The sequence below is a fragment of the Balaenoptera physalus genome, assembly GCF_965194825.1.
Source record: "Balaenoptera physalus genome assembly, chromosome: 5".
Taxonomy (NCBI): Eukaryota; Metazoa; Chordata; class Mammalia; order Artiodactyla; family Balaenopteridae; genus Balaenoptera; species Balaenoptera physalus.
In genome coordinates, this window is record NC_138884.1 from 136,416,768 (window position 1) to 136,437,016 (window position 20,249).

The window sequence follows — 20,249 nt, forward strand, 5'->3', positions numbered from 1 at the left end:
TGAACCCAGAGGACAGATACCACACTAGGTGAACCAAGCCCATCATGAAAAGACAAAGTAGGGACTTCCCTGGTGGTCCAGTGGTAAACAATCCGCCTTGCAATTCAGGGGACACAGGTTCAATCCCTGGGCAGGGAACTAAGATGCCACATGCCACCGGGCAACCAAGCCCACATGCCACAACTACTGAGCTCACGCGCCTCAACTAGAGAGCCTGTATGCCTCAAACTACAGAGCCCACGCGTCCTGGAGCCTGTGCACCACAGCTAGAGAAGAGCCACAACTAGAGAGAAGCCCGCACACCACAATGAAGAGCCCGCGTGCTGCAATGAAAGATCCCGCATGCCTCAAGAAAGATTCCGTGTGCCACAAGTAAGACCCGACGCAGTCAAAAATAAATAGTAAATAAATCTTAAAAAAAAAAAAGACAAAGTAGTGCACAATTCCACCCACAGGAGATGCCTAAAGTAGTCAAGCTCATAAAGACAGAAAGTAGAAGAGTGGATGCCAGGGGCTGCAGGAAGGCGTGGGGAATGGAGAGTTGTTTAATGGATACGGCATTTCAGTTTTGCAGGAGGAAGAGTTCTGGAGATTTGGCTGTCCAACAGTGTGAATGTACATAACACTACTGAGCTGTACACTTAAAAATGATTAAGATGGTAAATTTTATATTATGTGTATTTTACCATGATCAAAATTTTAATTAAAACCATTTTTAATTAATTAATTAATTTATTTATATTTCATGCTTTTTTAATATTACTGAACACCCAGTTAATCTCATTCCAGAGAAGGGTGACATTTCTGGGGCACAGAAAGAATGGTATTCACAGCTATTTCCCCAATCACATTTACTACCATGAGCCAAGAACATCCAGTTGATTGCTTAAGGGAATGTATCTCACCTGAAATCCTCTTGGACTGCATGCATAAAATAAAACAGTTTTTAAAAGCTTACCTATAGTGAAGCCAATCAGAGCTTCCAGACCCTCAAAAAGCTTCCAGTGAACTTAATACCTAGTTCTTAAATATGAGGACAGTAAAGCATCACAAGAAATATCTTTGACATAAAGGCAGTCAAAACAAATGAAAAAAGGTGGGCCTGATTTCTTTCACTGAGCATAATGCATTTGAGAGTCATTCATGTTGTCTATATCAGTAGTTCAGTCCTTTTTATTGATGATAGTGTTCCATTGTATGATGATATCACAGTGTTTATCCATTCCCCAACTGAGGGATATTTAGATTTTTTCCAGTTTTCAGTTTTCCTTAGGTTTCGTTGTGTTTTTTTTTTTTTTCAACTTACAAAAGTAATGCATGCATATTGGTTAAAAATAAATGCAAGCATGGTTATTAAAAACAAATGTCCTCCCTCCTCATCCCTCTCCCCCAGTTCCATCCCCAGTTACAACTGCTCTTACAGTTTGGAATATATTCTTCCAGACCCTTTTCTATACACATACATACCCCCATACAAACCAACACATATGTATATACATACATGTATATAATTGGGGGTGCTGTTTTTAACAAGACTTAGATCATAGTGAATATTTTGTTCCACAGCTTGCATTCTTTGCTGAACAATGTATTCTAAAACCTTTTGTGCTTGCTCATATAGATCAACCTTATTTTTTTAAACAGATGTATGATATTCTGTGATGTGAACATAACCTTATTTCCTTAACCATTTTCCATTGTTGAACTTTATCTCCAGTTTTTGCATATTACAAATTCTACTCTTAACTTTTTATACAAACATCTTGAATCTCTTGTTCAAGTATTTCTGTAGATTTCTAAAAGAGGAATTACTCAAAGAGTATGTGTATTTAATTTTTTTTTTTTTACGTACTGCTCAGTTGCCCCCAAATAGGTTGTACCAGTTTGTACTTTCAAAAATAGTATATGGTAATATTGGATACTTTAGGGGATGTCCAGTAGAAGCATTTTGTCTTAGTAGATTTCTTTCAATCCCTCTTGGGGTAAGAAATCTTATGTTCTACTCTTAGATGTCTCTAATCAACATTATCTTACAAGAATCAAAAATAAGATTGTTCTCAGTCAAAAATAAATATATAGGCACCTTATGTCTCACCCTAATAGCCTAATATATTGATTTCTAAAGAAGGCACTATGAAAAGTTCAGTTACTACAAGGACCTGCTGTTCAGGGAACTATATTCAATATCTTGTAATAACCTATAAAGGAAAAGAATCTGAAAAAGAATGTGTGTGTGTGTGTGTGTGTGTGTGTAACTGAATCACCTTGCTGTACAACTGAAACACTGTAAATCAACTATACTTCCATAATAAATAAATAAATACTAAAAGAAGAAGAGACAAGTTACTTAAGAATGTAATTTCCATTTTAACTGTTGTAGCTTAACTAGGATTTTTTTAAATCATAAAAAATATATATATACATATATATAAAATTTTATATATATATAAATCCACTGTGGTTTTTCCCCCAGTCTGAGGATTACTATGACATGAGACGGCTATATACAATTTTGGGCTCTTCTCTATTTTACAAGGTAAGTTGAAGCTTGAATTTTTTATATATGTCGTACTGCTATATGAACAGACCTAAAGTAAATTTTCTCAAATTCTTACAAACATGAAAAATACATTTATCTCTTTTTCTCTGAATGTAGGTACCATAAAATTTAGATCTTAAAACAAGACTTGTACCTACATATTTACAAATACAATAAATATTTCTGGTTTCATTACATTTTAAAGCATTTACAAATGTGTAAGAGAGAAACAGTACTCAAAGAACCAAGTGTATATGAGAGAAGAGCAATACTACTTTGTTGATTTCCTTTTGCAATCATGTGGTTTTTTTCCTTATCTTCAGAAAATAACTATGCATCTTGTAAATTTTCTAACATTAAGTAGTTGACTTCCATGCAAAGCAAGTTAAACATCAAATGAATTTAAGTATTTTAATTTTTAAAAAAGATTTTTAAGCACAATATAAAACATATCTAAAGAAGAATCAAACAATACAGAGCTGTAAGCAGTGAAAAGTAAGTCTCTCCCCACTTCGACTCCTGCTTCTCCACTTTTCATCTTCAGAATTCAGTGCTTTTGTAATTTTGCCAAATTCTCAGGCTAGTGCTACTTAGAGATGATCTTGCTTTATGCTAAAGTGTACCTGTTATAGACTTAAGTTATCCCAAATACTTGATGTCTAGTTGAAAAAAACACCTATTTTTACTATGTCTTCATTTATTCCATTTGAAACTGGAATATTTTAAGCCAACTGAAGAAATACCTATAAAACTCTTAGAACTATATTATAGAATTATTGCTTTATGTCACTAGTTGACTTTTATTCTCTGTGGTTAAATTCAAGGGTTATTTGATATGCAGTCATTTGCCTAAGGATGATCTTATTGATATTGCTGTATACTGTCGCCACTATTGCCTACTGCCTTTAGCAGCAAAACAAAGAATTGGTCAGTTGGTAATATGGAGAGAAGTATTTCCTCGACATCACCTCCAACCTTCTACAGACTCAAACACTGAAGTCTTTCAGGAACCTGAAGGGAGGTATTTTTTGCTAATTGTTGGCTTGGTAAGTTTACCTTAGTTTTTCTTGGGATTTTTTTTTTTTTTTTTTTTTTTTGCCATTTACAGACTAAATAAATACACAAACAAAAATGATAATTTAAAATTATAACCATGTCAAATAGTAGTATTCAAACAAAATGTTATGTGCCCTTATTTCTTTTCGTTTGTATCCATTTAATACTCATAGAGAAATATTAATGAAACTCAAGATTTTAGCAGGTTCTTAAGATCTTTTGTTCCCATTTCTATAAAAACAGAGGTTTTATCTTCTAGTTTGTTTTGGGAAATAGACATGAAAAGAATATAGAACCAGAAACAGAATAAATATGTGATTGTAAATGAAAGGACTACCAATTATTGAGGCTCTTTGAAAGCTACCTTAGGGAATTCCATGTGCCAAAAGTGGCAGTTGATGGTATATCAGGATAAGGCAATGCGAGATTTGTTTTCAAGGGTGATCAAGAAGCATTGAGGATAACTAAGAAGGGGAGGGAGGATTTTTCAATAATCATCACACGATTATGCCCCATGCCCATATCTGTTTAGTATTCATAAATTTATATGTGCATGTTACATACAAATATTTTCATGTAGCTAAACCTATGTTAATTTTTTTTCTTATAGAGACATTATATGTTGTGTGTGCTATTAGAAGCTGGAGGCTGTGCATCCAAAGCTGTTGGGAATCCTGGACCGGACTGTATATATGTGGATCAGGTCAAAACAACTCTTCACCAGCTGGAAGGGGTAGATTCCCGCATAAATGAACGGCTAGCCTCTTCTGCAACCCCCTGTTTGTCTTGTGCTGACTGGTTTCTTGCTGGATCACATGAAAAATTAGATAATTTAACAACCTCCCCTATCCTCAGTAGGCTACAAGGTACTTCCAAAGTAGCAACCTCTCCAACATGCAGAAGAACTCTTTTTGGTGACCATTCCCTAAAGACACGGAAGCCCAGTCCATCCAGAAGTGGAGGATCTGGCAGTGGTTGTGAAGGTGGAGAAGGTGTTGGCCTGAGTCCCCACACTGCAGCATCTCAGGGTTCTGATGGTTCAGAGGAAAGTGGGGCCTTGCTTAAGGTGTGTGTTCATTCAAGTGTGTACATTCTGGGAGCTAAGCTGTCTCCCCAGTCCTTACTTCTAATTGCAAGAGAATTTTTAATGGCAGATACTTCTTTATTTGCACTAGTGGTTTTAGTCACTGTTGGCAAACCAACGATTTAGGACCAAAGAAAGAAGAAAATATCAAGTAATAGAACATTACTAGCCCCTTGACAGCTAGGACATCTACTTGACAGTAATTACAAGTAGGGAAACTCTTTAATCCCGCTTTCCATGTTCAACTCTTTCTTTTCTATTCACAGTGATAACAGAAAACATCCTACTTGTGGGGCATTTGGTGGCTGATCTAATTAAATAGCCAAGAAAGTGTTCAGTAGAAACAAGAGAATCAGAAACTTTAAAAAATTATATAGATAGATAGATAGGTAGATAGATAGATAGATTCGATCTCCTAATTCCAAACAATAGAGCACTCTTGGAGCCCTAAGTGGGTATATTTAGGAAGTACTCACATTGGTGGCACTCATTATCCAAGTCTGTGAAATCGGTAGGAAATATAGTCTAGGAGGATTTGGATAGACTTAAAGAGCCCTGAACAACTCCTAAAAGAAATTGAATTAATCTCTAAGATTCAGCCATTTAACAAATATTGATGGAACGTCTACTATGTGCCAAGGGCTATGCTACACAAAGGAGATAAAAAGATGAGTAAGATGCAGCTGTTGCCTTTGAGGAGTGCAGAGTCTAGAGAGGGGGACGAGTATGCATATATATAAATTGTAACAAAATTTGGTGATGGCTCCATTATGGCTCCAGTAGAAGGTTTACAGGGAGAACTGTCATGTCTTCCCATGACATGGCCCTCGGGTCACTGTTACCGTAGGATAAGCCAAGAGGTACAAATTAGCATCAAAAATATTTAAAAGAAACATTGCAAAATAGTAAGTAGTTCTCTTAGAAGGATTTTTAGTTTTACGTCATTTCTCCTGTTTGATTCCATTCTTAGATATAAACAGATCTACTTAATAATACTTTTTAGGTCACTAAAAAGAAGTCTGCTCTTCCAAATCCATTTCATTTGGGGAACCTGAAAAAGGACCTTTCAGAAAAAGAACTGGATAAATATAACACAATGAAGTAAGAAACTTCCTTGTTTTATTCTTTTTTCCCTTAACTCTGTGTCTTCGAGGAAATGTTACAACGAAGAAGTGCTATTCCATAACATATAGAGATTTTATTCAACCAATGTAATTATGATATCTCTTACATATGAAAGGTAATAGCTATGCTATTTCTTTAATATCTTTCATTATACATATAGGAAACATACTCATGTTATAAGAAACAAAAAGCATACAAAGTAGTACTTCAAAATGTGAAAGTTCCCACTTACGTCTCTTCCACAGGTAACCTCCCTTTTGTGTGTCTAGTTTTTACATTAGCGTTTACTATTTTTAGACGCTGGTGGATGCTGTGTTTTTGCAGGTAGTCCTTAGCCCCGGGCACTCATTGCCAGTGCTTGAGAGTGATGGCTGCTAATGCCTCATGCATGGCTGAGTCCCTCCCCTGGCCTTGTCCTATTTGGAAGTTTACTGACTCCGCCAAGGTTACAACCTCTCTCTAAGAGTAGCCTACATCTAATGACTAATAGATAAGTAAGTACAAAGGCTTGGCCCCTACTTAAATTCAGGACAGCTCTAAAAGGCCATCCAAGCTTCCGCGTTCCCGGTGGTATCTGCTGAGACCTCTGTCTCAACTGCGGCACGGTTCAACTTCTCCCAGTGCTCAGTCCTTCAGTCTTACCCCCACAGGTGTTGTTTCCAAGCATCCCCCCTGATAAACTTCCTCCCTGCATATCTCCTGATCAGAGTCTGGGGCCAGAGAACTGAGCCTATGACACCCTCTTTAGAAAATAGGTGAAACCTCAAATTTACAGTAAGTAGGGAGTTCTCATGTGAAAGGAACTAAGTGAGAGGAGCATGTGTAACAGCTTAATTATTAAAATATGAAATGTTACATATTTACTTCTTGTTGGGCAAGAACAAGAACACTATTATGTGGTGACAAGCTGGTCTTCCTGAGCTTCGTCTGCTATTTAATTACAATGTCATGCATGGTATCAACTTGTGTAACAAACTCAATTGCACACTGGTTTTTTTTTTTTTTTTTTTTGGCCGTACCACGCGGCTCGCGGGATCTTAGTTCCTTAACCAGGGATTGAACCCGCGCCCTCAGCAGTGAAGCGCAGAGTCCTAACCACTGGACCACCAGGGCATTCCCTCAATTGCGCACTTTTATTTGAACAAGTAGACATATACAAATAGAATTCCCATTAAAAAAAAGAAGTTCAGAGCTACCGCCTTCTTGATCGTTGAAACATTTTATAATAAGTTCAAATATATATCTCACAGAGTTGTCAGGAAAAGCCTTTTTCCTGAAGTCAGGGCAAAAGCAAGGTAATTTGTCTACATAAAATAATGCACTGGAAATATTGATATAATGTGTTAAAATTTGGAATTTAATGCCTTCCAATATGATGTTTAACTTTTTAATAGTTAAAAATGTTTTTTAATCAAAGAAATCTAAATCAAACCTTTGTTGGAAGCCTGAAATACCTTCCCCAACCCTAGTCTTCCATTTAACAAAAACTACTGCTCTGAATTTTTATTACCTCCATATCTTATTTTTTAAATATGTATGTGTGTTATTTGGGCTTTATCTCCAGTAAAAAGAAACTCTTTTTCCAAGTTTATAACGTAAGTTTATATTATAACTTAACATAAATTTATAATTATGTTAAATTAAGCATAAAGTAATATGTGATGTAAATCATAGGCTCTCCTATTTAAAAGGATGCTACAGATGCCTATTTATTCTCTTTATTAACATGGAAAGATCTTCAAACTATGTAGTTAATTTTAAAAGTGTGATATAAACCAGTGTGTAATATATTATCCTAATTTCTATGTGTTTTTGTAAAATAAAAATATATAATATACCAAAAACAATAATATACAGAAAACATTTCATTCAGTAACCACGTCCTATCCATCCTGCATGGATCCAATCCCTAATGATCCTACCCTAGATCAAGCTCCTATTCTCTCACCTGGTTGTATTGCGACGGGCTCCCAACTCCCAGCCTACCCTGAATACATTCTCTGCTATAGGAGTGACCTTTCTGAAGAACTAATCTGATTTAATCTGCATTTTTTTGAACAAATATTTGTCTTCCCAGTGAGTAATTGCTTGTTTGATGATTTTTAAACTTTCGGTTTCTACACTGAGTGAGTTAATATACACTGAGTTGATTTATGGTTTTCAAGCACTAGACCTGCTCGTTTTGTCGTGGGGTTGTTTTCAGAGAAAATTAAGGAAGTTAACACAAATGTTAATTCTAAACTTCCCTAAATAGGAATCTTATTAATTAATGATTCCTATTAAGAATCATTTCTGTTCTATACCTTTTCTTGAATTTGGTGACCTCAGGATTAAAATATATGTTTTACATTATTTTCCTTTTTGAATAATTATAATTTTTTTCATTTTGATTATCAAGTAAAGATGGAAAAAATATCAGCCACCAGTGTTAATGAGCCAACCACCCTATGGAAAAGTATGAGAAAAATTTGTAGATGATCTCCTTCCCTGCCTATTCCTGGTCTCTAAAGAGAACCAAGAGCATTAGTTAGTGATCAAAAGTTATTCTGATCTTGCTGCCTAATTAACAATTTAACAGGAATTTGGTTATCATGGATGACTGAGGCAGTATTTAGGCTAAGAGCTGAAATATGCCTTTGCTTTGCCTCTGTGCTATGGCTGGAAGAAAAATCAACTAAATGAATTTTTTTAATAGACATTAGAATGAGAATAGAGCAGCCTGAGTGTTTGAGATGCAGATGGGGAATTGCTGTCCATTTATTTAAAGATTGCCAATCAGGAAAAAGCAAGGTATAGTGGAGTAGAGTCAGTTAAGCTCTGACACTTAGCTACGTGGCCTCCAACAAGTTAATCCAAGTCCTCTGAACATTGATTTCCTCACGGTTGAAATGAGGATAGTAATGTTTAATATCTTACAGGGTCCTTATGAGAATTAAGTCTAAGGTATTTTAAAGCACCTACCCTGGAACATAGAAGACATTCAGTATATGATAACTATTGCCATTATTTCATTGTTGCTGTTATTGTCGCTCTTTAGGTCTTCTTACTGCTGGCAGAAATAAGCAGTATTTATAGGTTCTGCTGGCCTGTCTGAGATCTCAGTAGGGGAAGAAAGGATGGAGAAGAAGAATGGAGAAGTGAAAATAGTAAGAGAACACAGAAGAGAAGGAAGACTGTAATGATAAGAAGTAGTAGAATACTTCTAGCAATTGCCATGGTATTCTAAAATATTAACTCAGCTTTGCAGTTGGTAATAATAATTTTATTTTTCTTCAGGATCATCAGTTTGACTATCGTCGTAAGAGACTTTAATGCTACTAACTGAAAAGCTTAGTTTATTGGAAGGTGTTTTTATTTGTGGTCCACGCTAGACATACCTTGTTTATGGCTTGTAGGTATCTGGGCCAGACATGGGCTGAGTTATTCATTACCAACCATGGAAAAAGAGGAGTTTAGCCAGTTTGGGTTGTTTAGCAAAGGGATGATTAAGTTACTTGCAAACGAATTGGTGTTTATTTATCCTTGCGTGACATGTAGTGTTTGCCTCCATTAAGGGAATTGATAATAGCCCTAGCCTGTATTTCAGATAAGGAGGAAGAGGAAATTCAATGTTTGGCCTAGTTTCCCTTCCCTAATTACACTCCTAATATTCTTTTGTAGTTAAAAGCTTATTAGATGTCTACAACATTCAAAATGAAGCAACATTTTTAAGTTTACTTCTAATATCTTTTTTTTTCTTTTCAAGATTGACGTCTGGTCCTGAGAACACACTTTTCCACTATGTTGCCTTAGAAACAGTGCAAGGGATCTTTATTACTCCTACCCACGAAGAGGTGGCACAGCTAAGTGGCTCTATCCACCCTCAGCTGATAAAAAATTTCCATCAGTGTTGTCTCTCCATTCGTGCAGTTTTCCAACAGACATTGGTTGAAGAGGTAGGGCACTGCTATAAATATAATTTTCTGCCAGTTTATTTCCAGACCTCTAAATATTCTCTGTAAAACTCTTTAATCAATATGTCCAGCAATGACTGTTGTCATTTATTTTTTTTAACAGTCATTCCATCTACCTTGAATGCCAAAGGATTATATTCACTGTACTTAACTTTAAAACTTTGTTTCATAATTCTGAGTTTGATGTCCCAGATTACTATTTCAGGAAACAGTGGACCTGTGTGTTTTCTATAGCAAAGTAGAACATAGTAGTTTGTAATGTAAACTTGCCTCCCATATTTGACCCAACCATTTCTCAGACAGTTATCTCTACCATTTGCTAACTGATAATTCTTTAAGTATTCAACCAGCAGGATAAGATATTTTGGAACAAAATGGAATAAAGTATAGCAGTAGGCGCAATACTGTTATGTTTCAGCCACTTGGTTGGTTGGTTGGTTGCTTGCTTGCTTGCTTTTCAATCCAGGATGAAGTTTCATTTAATATTGTACCTCTGGATAAGTAGTAATGTTGTATACAATTAAAATATCAATTAGATAGTTTTAATAGCAGGGAAACATAAGTGTTGATTTCTTGAAAAGGATAAACATACAGAAGTTTATTTGTGACTGGTCAAACATCATACTGCCAAAAAAAAAAAAAAAATCTCCCTGAAGAATGATTGTAATGTACCTAGCAATACGTGTACTAAGGATGCTAAATTTGTGAAGAATTTAGGCTTAAAGGTAGAAGTAAAGTGGGCTGGGAGTAAGGAATCCTGGACTGAGCCTTATTAACTCTTCCTATTTTCTCAGCTATAAAGTGAGTGAGCTGAATTATATCATCTCTTAGGACTCATTCAGCAGTAAAATTCTTTGTCTTACAGGATTTCTTCTTCGAGCTATCAGAAGTTGGTATTCAACAAAATGTTATGTTTGACTATATATGTCTATGTGCTTTGCATTGTTAGGCTCCTCCTTTCCTGTTTAACATACTGATAGATTCTACAAGGTTTATTTCATTAACTTATTTAGTAATATTTGGTAATATAAATTAGGCTTCCCCATATTATTTAAATATTGAGGTACCTACTACACACCAGATACTACTCAAGATGCTGGGGATACAGCAGTGAACAAAACAAAGTCTCTTTCCTCATGAAGCCTGTATTCTAACAGGGGAGGCTAACGAATTAGCAAGCAGTGTAATATATCAGGTAGGGTAAGTTTCAAGAGGAGTAATAAAACAGAGTAAGGTTAAGAGGTGGGGGTTACTATTTTGAAAGATGCCTCTGATCATGTCAAGTAATATTTGAACAGAGACCTGAGTAAAGTGAGGGACCAAGCCATGTGGCAGATGTGGAGGCACAGCTTCCAGGCAGAAGGAACAGCAAGTACAAAGCCACAGAGGTAGGGTGGCTGAGAGAGCCCTGGAATGGGCTGAGTAGGGAGGAGAGTGGTAGGAGTTGAGATGGCCAAGGTAGCAGGGCCAGGTCATGCATGGCCCAATAGATTAGGGACTCTGGGCTTTGTTTGGAAGAAGACGGGAGGTTCTTGGGCAGTTCTGAGCAGAGCAGGGACGTGATCCTTAGTTTTGAAAGGATCCCTCATGCTACTGTGAATGAGCTTGTAGGGTGGAGAGGGTGGAGGCAGGGACCAGTTAGGAGCTGTGGAAATTCTCAAAGCAAGAAGTCAGTGGCGGGCTTCCCTGGTGGCGCAGTGGTTGAGAATCTGCCTGCCAATGCAGGGGACACGGGTTCGAGCCCTGGTCTGGGAAGATCCCACATGCCGCGGAGCAACTGGGCCCGTGAGCCACAATTACTGAGCCTGCGCGTCTGGAGCCTGTGCTCCGCAAGAAGAGAGGCCGCAGTGGTGAGAGGCCCGCGCACCGCGATGAAGAGTGGTCTCCACTTGCCGCAACTAGAGAAAGCCCTCGCATAGAAACGAAGACTCAACACAGTCATAAATAAATAAATAAATAAATAAAAGAACGTGAATTTCTTTAAAAAAAAAAAAAAAGCAAACTGGGCTATTCATTTCAGTAACAGTCAAGTGGTCTTAGTTTGCATTCAATTTCCAATCAGTTAAAAAAAAAAAAAAAAAAAGAAGTCAGTGGCTTCTGGATCTTGAATATATTTTGGAGGATGAGCCGAAAGGATTTGCTGATGTCTTAAATAAGTATTTTGAGAGAAAGAGCAGAATCAAGGATCACTCCACTGTTTGGCCTGAGCTTTACAAAAAGTCTTTATATTCCAAATGAGTCACTGGTTTGCTAATGATTTAATCAGTGGGAAATTTAGAGTATGCTTCAGAGGAAGAGGCAATACTGCTTTAAGTATATGTGTTTTAAGTATATTACAAAATCATCTATTCATTTAGTAACTCATTAGTAATCTGTTCATTAAGCACCTACTGTGTACCAAGCACAGCTGCTTTCAAAGAATACAAAGATGAATAGCATATTTTGTCTGCCCTGGAAAAGAGATTTTAATGTACTGGGAAAAACAAACCTATAAACTGCTGATATAATATAGCATAAATACTAATAAGGTAGGGCTGTGAACAAAATGTTCCCTTGGAGAGTCAAGAGAGACTTTATCCGTGAAGTCTCTTTTAGGAGGTAGTATTTAAAGTAAGTATGAGGGGACTTCCCTGGTGGCACAGTGGTTAAGAATCGGCCTGCCAATGCAGGGAACACAGGTTCTGAGCCCTGGTCCAAGAAGATCCCACATACCACAGAGCAACTAAGCCCATGCACCACAACTACTGAGCCTGCACTCTAGAGCCCGCGAGCCATAACTACTGAGCCTGTGCACCACAACTACTGAAGCCCATGTGCCTGGAGCCCGTGCTCTGCAACAAGAGAAGCCACAGCAATGAGAAACCCGCACACCGCAACAAAGAGTAGCCCCCGCTCGCTGCGTGCAGCAACAAAGACCCAACACAGCCAAAAATAAATAAATAAACAAACAGATAAATAAATGTATAAAAAGAATAATAAAGTAAGTATGAGGAAGAATAGAAATTTTCCTGCAGGTAAAGAGAAGAATGTCATTGCAGGCACTTAAAGTATTACGATCAACCAATTCAAATCTATATATAAAACGTTTTAAAGTAACACTATTAATACCAGTTAATACTAATAATACCTATTAATTTACAGAAGAAGAAAGCACTAAATGGTGGAGATCATTCAGGTTCTACAAATTCAGTGTCTTCTCTTAACCCTGTGAAAGAACATGGTGTATTGTTTGAATGCTCACCTGAAAACTGGACTGATCAGAGAAAAACACCACCAGTTATGGCTTACTGGGTAGTAGGGTAAGTGGAAAAAAATATTAAAAAGTGACAGAAAAGTGGTAATGGAGATAAACATTTTCAGATATAGGCATGGAATTATTAATCTAACTATAATATTTTAATGTATTTTAGAATTTTATTTTATTTCCTAAGTATCTCCTTTAAATTGCTCCCAACTCTTTTTCTGTTAGAAAAAGAAGAAAACTTATTCAGTTATCTTACAAAATTGTATTAGTCATACACTAAAAGGTAATGAGTCCATACTTTCACTGCTATTTCCTTCTCTCTGTCCCTACTTCTTTTCTTCCCTCTCTCCTCCTTTCTTTCCCTCTTCTCTTCCCCTCCTTCTCCTACCCCCAACCAACTACAAGACCCTGCCCTCCCTGGCCCCTGCCCACCTGTCTGTTTCCACCTCCTGTCACTCTCTTCCTCCGTCCACTGTGCACAGTCACATTGGATGGGGGATGGTCTGCTTCTTCACCTTTGCATATCTGGCTCCTGGATATTCAGACCAGTGCTAGCATGCCATCGCCTGTTAAAGAGACAAGCCATGATCTCTTGCCCACATTAAAGTGGCTACTCGGTTATTCTCTGTTCTACCACCCCTTTATTCTTAATTTTCTTGTTTGTTTATGATCTTTCTCCCCCTCACTAGAATGTCAGCTTTATGAGGTCAGGAATTGATCTGTCTTGTCCACCACTGGCACCTGCAACAGCACCTGGCACACGGTCACTTGATAAATATGTAAGGATTTAGTAAATGGAGCTGTGCTTGGCAAAATGTGGTGGTGGGTAGGTGGACTGAAAAACACAAAGCTAAACACAGTCATTGCATCTGATGGTCTTACATCTAGCAGAAGAAATATGAAACATGCTTAAATACCTATGTATATATGGATGCATATTCTATGGAGATAGAGAGAAAGATAGCTGGCTATATATAGTAAAGTAGGTAATACAACCAAACACTCTGGGAATTCCGAGGAATGGGGGGAATTCTAAGCTGAGATTATAAAGAAAGGTTTAGAGGTTCCATTGATCTGCTTTAGAAAATGAATTGGATTTGGATAGAGCATTCTAGGAAAAGGATGGGATGAATAAAGATCCAAACAAGGGAAATCATAAGGCATGGCAGTGAGTAGACTGGTTTGCTAGGATGGTAGGGGAATGGCATATGGAAAGATGAAGTGAAAGATCAAGCTGGAAAGCTAAGTTAGGACCACTGCAGAGAGCCTTCAATTCCTGACTAAGGAATGGAATTTTGAGGGAAATATTGAGCCACTGACAGTTCTTTGAGTTGCGGTAGAGAATTGGTGGAGGAAGGAGCACAGAGTAAGGTGGGACTAATGTTACTGGACACCTATCATATAGTACTAAGCTGTATGACAAACAGTTTAAAAATGTTATCCAAAGCAGTAATTCCCATGTGCTGGTCCACGGGATTTAGAATCACCTGAGTCACTTATTAAAATCAGAGATGCCTGCATCCCACCCCAGACCTACTGAACCATAATCTATGGGAGTGGGACTCTGTATGTTTAGTAAGCTCACTTGTGATTCTGATGTGTAACCAACCAAGTTTGGGAGCATCAGCATGATCAAAACTCAGTGTAGTGTGATCAGAGCTGTGCTATTGGAAGATCAAGCTGGGAGCATCAAATGAAAACGGTTTGGACACAAGAGAGAATAGAGATAAGAAGACCAGTTAGGCACACATGCAGGTGTACAGTGGAGCCTTAACTACATTCATAATCGGAATTGAAAAAAATCAATAGGTGTTGAATTATGACGAAGCTGATCTATGTAGAACAGAGAAATTTAAGGAAGTCAGGCAGAACTACACCTGATTTAAATGGCTTGATTTGTATACATTAGTATTGATTAAATAGACTAAAATTTTAACTCTTTAAGACAAAGTTTCAATGTTAATCCCAATTCAATGTCTAATAACTATTGTACTTAGAATGATGGTACAACATTGGCTGTATTGTAATAATAATGACTAAATTTAATACTTTAAAACTGAGGGACATGATTATACATGTTGATAAAATAGGCTTTTTACATTCTGGAAAAATAAACATAATTGACCTAAGGCATATATTATTTATTTTATAATAAATCTAGCTGCATTTCCCCCTACTGTAGATTTAGATTAGTGGTTTTGAATTTACTGCTTATTCTTTCAGAAACAAAAAAATTAAGTAAAATAAATTGAAGCGTTGGAGTCTTTTTCCTTTGTTTTTTTGTTTTTGGAATTTCTGAAATGAGTGTGTTCTTTTCCTCTACAGGAGGCTCTTTCTTCATCCCAGACTTCAAGAACTTTACGTCTGTTTTCATGACTCAGTCACAGAAATTGCCATTGAAATGGCTTTTAAATTGTTCTTTGGATTAACCTTGTAGCTGTGTTTTCTTGATGTATAGCAACACTGTGCACAGACCATAAAGTAGTGTTAGAACTGCTGAAATCCATTCACAAAGAGATAAGGTTTAACTTCTTTCCACTATTCAATACTGAACATAAGATTGTTAAAGACTGAGATGATATGCTGCTGGATTTGATGCACTAAATCTTATTGTGAGACTTTTGAAGAAGATACTTGATCAAAATATGAAGAAGGGATTGTTAACTTATTTCCATTTTGGTATATACCATTAATTTATTTACTAGTTTGAAATAATGTGATGTGTTTTATGTAAAATTAATATAGGAATGTTTATCTAGGAAAAATACCCAATTCGTTGTATATTTTTCTCAAGACTAATATTGATATCTGGCGAAACAATCATGAAATTGGGAGGCGGTGACCAGGTTCTGTAACTGATTAGTGCTGTGACCATGAGCAAGTTGTTGTACCTCTGTGAGCTCAGAGTTTTCATGTACAAATGAAATGATTGCTTTGAGGTGTCTAAAGACCCTCTTAAGTATAAAATGTGCAATTTTTTCCCTCTTGCCTATTGTTTGGTACCTAAATTTGTAATGTCCAAGTACTGATTCCTTCTTAGATCAGATACTTTTCTTTAGTTTAGGTGTTTTAGTAGATACCTCACAGTGGGGGAAGAGAGGAGTGAAAACTAAACTTCTTTTTTTATTTATTTGATTTTCTTTACTCTTCCAGGTCAGTTCTATTTTGACTAGGATATATTTTTTTTTAACTATTTGTCCATAAACTTTCATTGTTTTTCTCTTTGTTGAAATACATTCAGGTATACACACATTTTATGCAAGTTCATGAATCTTGGGAAAGTTGTATGTAAATATTTTTTAAAAACCTAATTATGTTGAAAACACTGAAAAAGTTAACTAAAGAAATTCTATGGTCTTCTTTTGTTCAATACAAATTTTTGCCTTACAAATATGGATCATTACGTATTGGGTTTTCCCAAAGGGGGACATTTTAATGAACAATAGTTTACTTGACTTTGAGTAGAGAAAGAAAATTACTAAGGTGAGAATTTTCATTGGCTGTCAGAATTTGGTGGATTGAAAGAAAGGAAGAACATGACAATTCTTAATTGACATTTACCCAGTGGATTCTACTGAAGTCTCAGATGCTCCCAAGACTTTATAATACTGGGTTCTTTCTTCTTCAGGACTTAACTTTGGAAGGCAAATTATGTCAGCACATCTAAAGCCAGTCCCTGCCTTTCCCCTACCTCAAACGTGAGACCTCCAGCTTACTCTGAATTAACTGCAAAATGTAGTGGATGCACCATTTGAAACATCTGGTCTTAGAAGAAACACTATTATCCCTCTGTCATGAGTTTAAGAGATTTTCACCCAGGCGTTTAAGATGCAAACCATTATACTTGTCCCATTAGTGACCTGTGGGCCTTAATTTTGGCATTCAAAACAGGGAAAGAAACTTTGGTTCTTGAAATGTAGAAAATGCCTTGCAATATCCTCCCCCTTAAGATTATAATATTGGTCAAATGGTAGATAGACTCTTTACTACTGTCTTAGGACTGCTTGTGTACATATATAGGTATTGAGGTATTCTTTAAAAGTATTTAGTAAATGTCTTAAATTTCTTGATATGTCCTCCAAAACACCATGAGCTATTTTTAATACTGAGAATTATTCATAAATGCAGCTATTGATCACCTCAGATTTTCAAACAGACTGAACTAAGACTTGGGATTTTACCATCAGGACCTTTTTGTTTCATTTAATGAAATTTTGGTTTGTTGGACTGCTTTCCTGGTGTCAAAGAATCATGAGACCACCATTTAATAACTGAAATAAAAAGACAAAGCAGACTACTGATGGTAATAAGGGCGAAGTCATTTGCAACATTGTAGATGTGCTCTGTAATGACCATGTTGCAGAGACATTGCACTTTTAAGAAATAAAACCAAACATTATCTTGGCTTTTATCTCTAAATGGATATCAAAATAAGCATTATAAGTAAACTTAGCTGCCCATTTTTCCATATATGTTCAGATTTACATCTGAAAGTAGATCAGTCTGATTATTAGACAAGAAGTGCCTATCTGCCATTTTATTAAATAAAGAGGGACAAAGAATACTTTAGCAGATATAGAAACATTCTTAAGTTGGAGTTTATTAGCATCCTGCAAAAGTTATTTTTTACCAAAGACTGTAATGCAAAAGCCTATATAACCAGCATTAAAAAAAAAAAAAAGTGCTGTCTTACCACCATCATATATTTTTTAGCCCCACTAAATTACATTTTAGCTTCTAACCCCTTTCTCTTTCTTTATCGCTCTTTTGTTTGTTTCTTTTGGTCAGGTTAGAGAAGAGAATGTTTCTTATTTGTGCCAAGGGACCCTTGATGGTGATGCATGCTGGGAAGATAGTAAATTTGAAGTGCCTGCTTTTTTATATTTCTAATACAAATGGGAAAAGCTATGAAATCAATTTACTAGGTTCGTCCACTTTGAACATTCTTGAAAATAATATTGTGAATAATCATGTGTTGTCTGTGTGATTTCCTCTAAATAGTGCCTGGCATATGCTATGTGCTATAAAAGTGTTAGCTGCTACTACTACTACTACTACTACTACTACTACTACTACTACTACTACCACCACCATTTATTATTATTATTATTAAATATCCATTGGTTGAAAACCATGGAGTCAGCTAAATCATACCTTCTACTGTACAAAATTTTGGAAAGCTAAGAAAAAGTATTCCACACTAAACACTTTTAAAACAATGACTTATACTTCGGATATTTTAAAATATATTATTGAATGTTACTAAAACTTTAATCTGTATACTAAACTGTGTGGAAATAATTTAATTTTGTAGAGTTGTACTACTATATTCTATATAATTGAAGATATTTTTATACTATATTGATAGTTTTTAATAAAGATGGTTTAGAGGTTTGTTTGCAGTTGTGTTGCCTTTTTGTCCATTCATCCTACAAACATTTATTACATTTCTGCTCTGTACAAAGCACTGTTTTGGATGCCAGAGATACAGCAGTGAACAAAACAGCTAAAAATCCCTACCTTCATAGAGCTTATGTTCCCGTGGGAGAGGTAGGCCACAGATGAGACAAATAAGTAACTATGTTGACAAAAGCTAAGAGAAAAAAAAAAAGTGAAGCAAGAAAATGGGATACGAAGTGTGGGAGACAGGGTGGCCAGGGAAAGTGGTGCTGAGGTGATCCCACATCTCAAGTAAGTGAGGAAACTAACCAAGCTGATTGCCAAGGAAAGAAGAGTGAACAGTGCAAAGGCCCTGAGACTCTATACTTTTAATATCAACATATAAATCACCAGAACTTTTTTCATTCCCCAAATCAGTAAATAAAATACAATGCAGCAAATTAAAATAAACATTTTCAGCTTTATCTATTGAAAAGAGCTGATTCAGAGCTCTTAATAGGGTTAAAAAAAAAAAAAAGCTACACTTCTAAGTACTTTCACTTTTGCTGTCTAACAAAGAATACATGTCAAAAGTAAGCTAGAGGATATCATAAAGGAATATGCTATGAACATGTCAACTACAGGGTCAAATGTCAGGGGAGAGGGGCAAGGGAGTCAAGAAAGGAAGGGACAGAAAATTGCCCTGGGAAGCAGCAGAAGACTTGCTTTTGCGGCCTCCGAGATACTTATGTTCCCTGTGACCAGAGGTGGTTCCGTTGACCTCTCTTGGCACCTTAAAAAGACAGTCTGGCTTGGAGTGTGATTCAGGCAATTCACCCTTTAAATTTCTCCCCAAGTCCTCCGAATTACCTTAAAAGTGAATGAAATGTTTCATTTTTCAGAGTTTTGCAGATAAAATGCCCATCATTTCTTGAATTTGTAATGGGTTTCACAAAGGATTTTGAAGTCAACACAATGAGAAGACTTTAAATATTTCAAGCTAGGAATAATGATTAATGCAATTGCTTCAGAAAGATTAATCTGGCAGCAGCATGTAAAATGTAGAGAGACTCAGGCTGAAAAACCGGTTGAGTCAAATAAGCCACTATGGAAAGGAAGGTAGCACCAAACATGGTACCAGTAGGACTTGCCAACTAGCTTTATGTGAGGTAATCAAAATATTAACAGAATTTCTGCTCTGGAATCCTTCTGGCCTAAATATTTGTTTTTTTATTAGTGACAAGTACTATTAAAAGTGTTCGGACACACTTAAGATAATAAAGAAGCAAATGTAACCTCAAGTTCAAAAAAGCCAGTAACTCATCTCACATTTTATAGATGTTTTAAGACTGCAAGTCCTACAGAGTAAGAGATGATAAGATGGAATCTTCCTTTATTAGAAACCATCAAACAAGCTGTAAAGAATCAGGAATATATTCTTTTATTAATAATACTAAGACATTATTTGCCTCTTTCACTCTCATTAGCGTACAGTGGAGTTCTCCACCAGCTACATGTTGTGTGACATTGCAGCAAATGGAGTGCAAAAGCAGCTATGTAAATCCGGCTGTCTTTATTAAGCCAGACATTTAAAAAGACTTTCAAAAATATAAAACAAGGCTGTTCTCACTACGTTTTTTTGTTTGAAAATAGTTACTTTTTATTTTAAAATGTTTCTTATGTAGGGGTTTATTATTGTTACTTTAAATGAGTTGATTTTTAAATTTTTCTGTTTCAATTTCTGAAATGGTTAATGTCAACACAACACCAAAACAGAAGCTTCTTTGTGGTCTTCAATGTTAAGAGTGAAAAGAGATCCTAAAATCAAAGTTTGTGAACCACCGTTCTCGAACAGGTCATTGATTCTCA

The 20,249-nt window shown here is 36.2% G+C and overlaps 1 protein-coding gene across 5 annotated transcripts in view; it reads left to right on the forward strand.

Annotated features, from left to right (window-relative positions):
* Nucleotides 1-18,403, forward strand: part of INTU (inturned planar cell polarity protein) — an 84,217-nt gene extending 65,814 nt beyond the window's left edge. For all 5 annotated transcript variants that reach the window (XM_082462141.1, XM_082462143.1, XM_082462140.1 and 2 more), the window contains 7 exons: nucleotides 2,474-2,536; nucleotides 3,364-3,585; nucleotides 4,206-4,661; nucleotides 5,683-5,780; nucleotides 9,550-9,739; nucleotides 12,899-13,056; nucleotides 15,327-18,403. In XM_082462141.1, coding sequence (XP_082318267.1) covers nucleotides 2,474-2,536; nucleotides 3,364-3,585; nucleotides 4,206-4,661; nucleotides 5,683-5,780; nucleotides 9,550-9,739; nucleotides 12,899-13,056; nucleotides 15,327-15,438 — 1,299 coding nt within the window. In that variant the 3' untranslated portion in view covers nucleotides 15,439-18,403. The remainder of the gene's footprint in view (nucleotides 1-2,473; nucleotides 2,537-3,363; nucleotides 3,586-4,205; nucleotides 4,662-5,682; nucleotides 5,781-9,549; nucleotides 9,740-12,898; nucleotides 13,057-15,326) is intronic.
* Nucleotides 18,404-20,249: the final 1,846 nt, after the last annotated feature.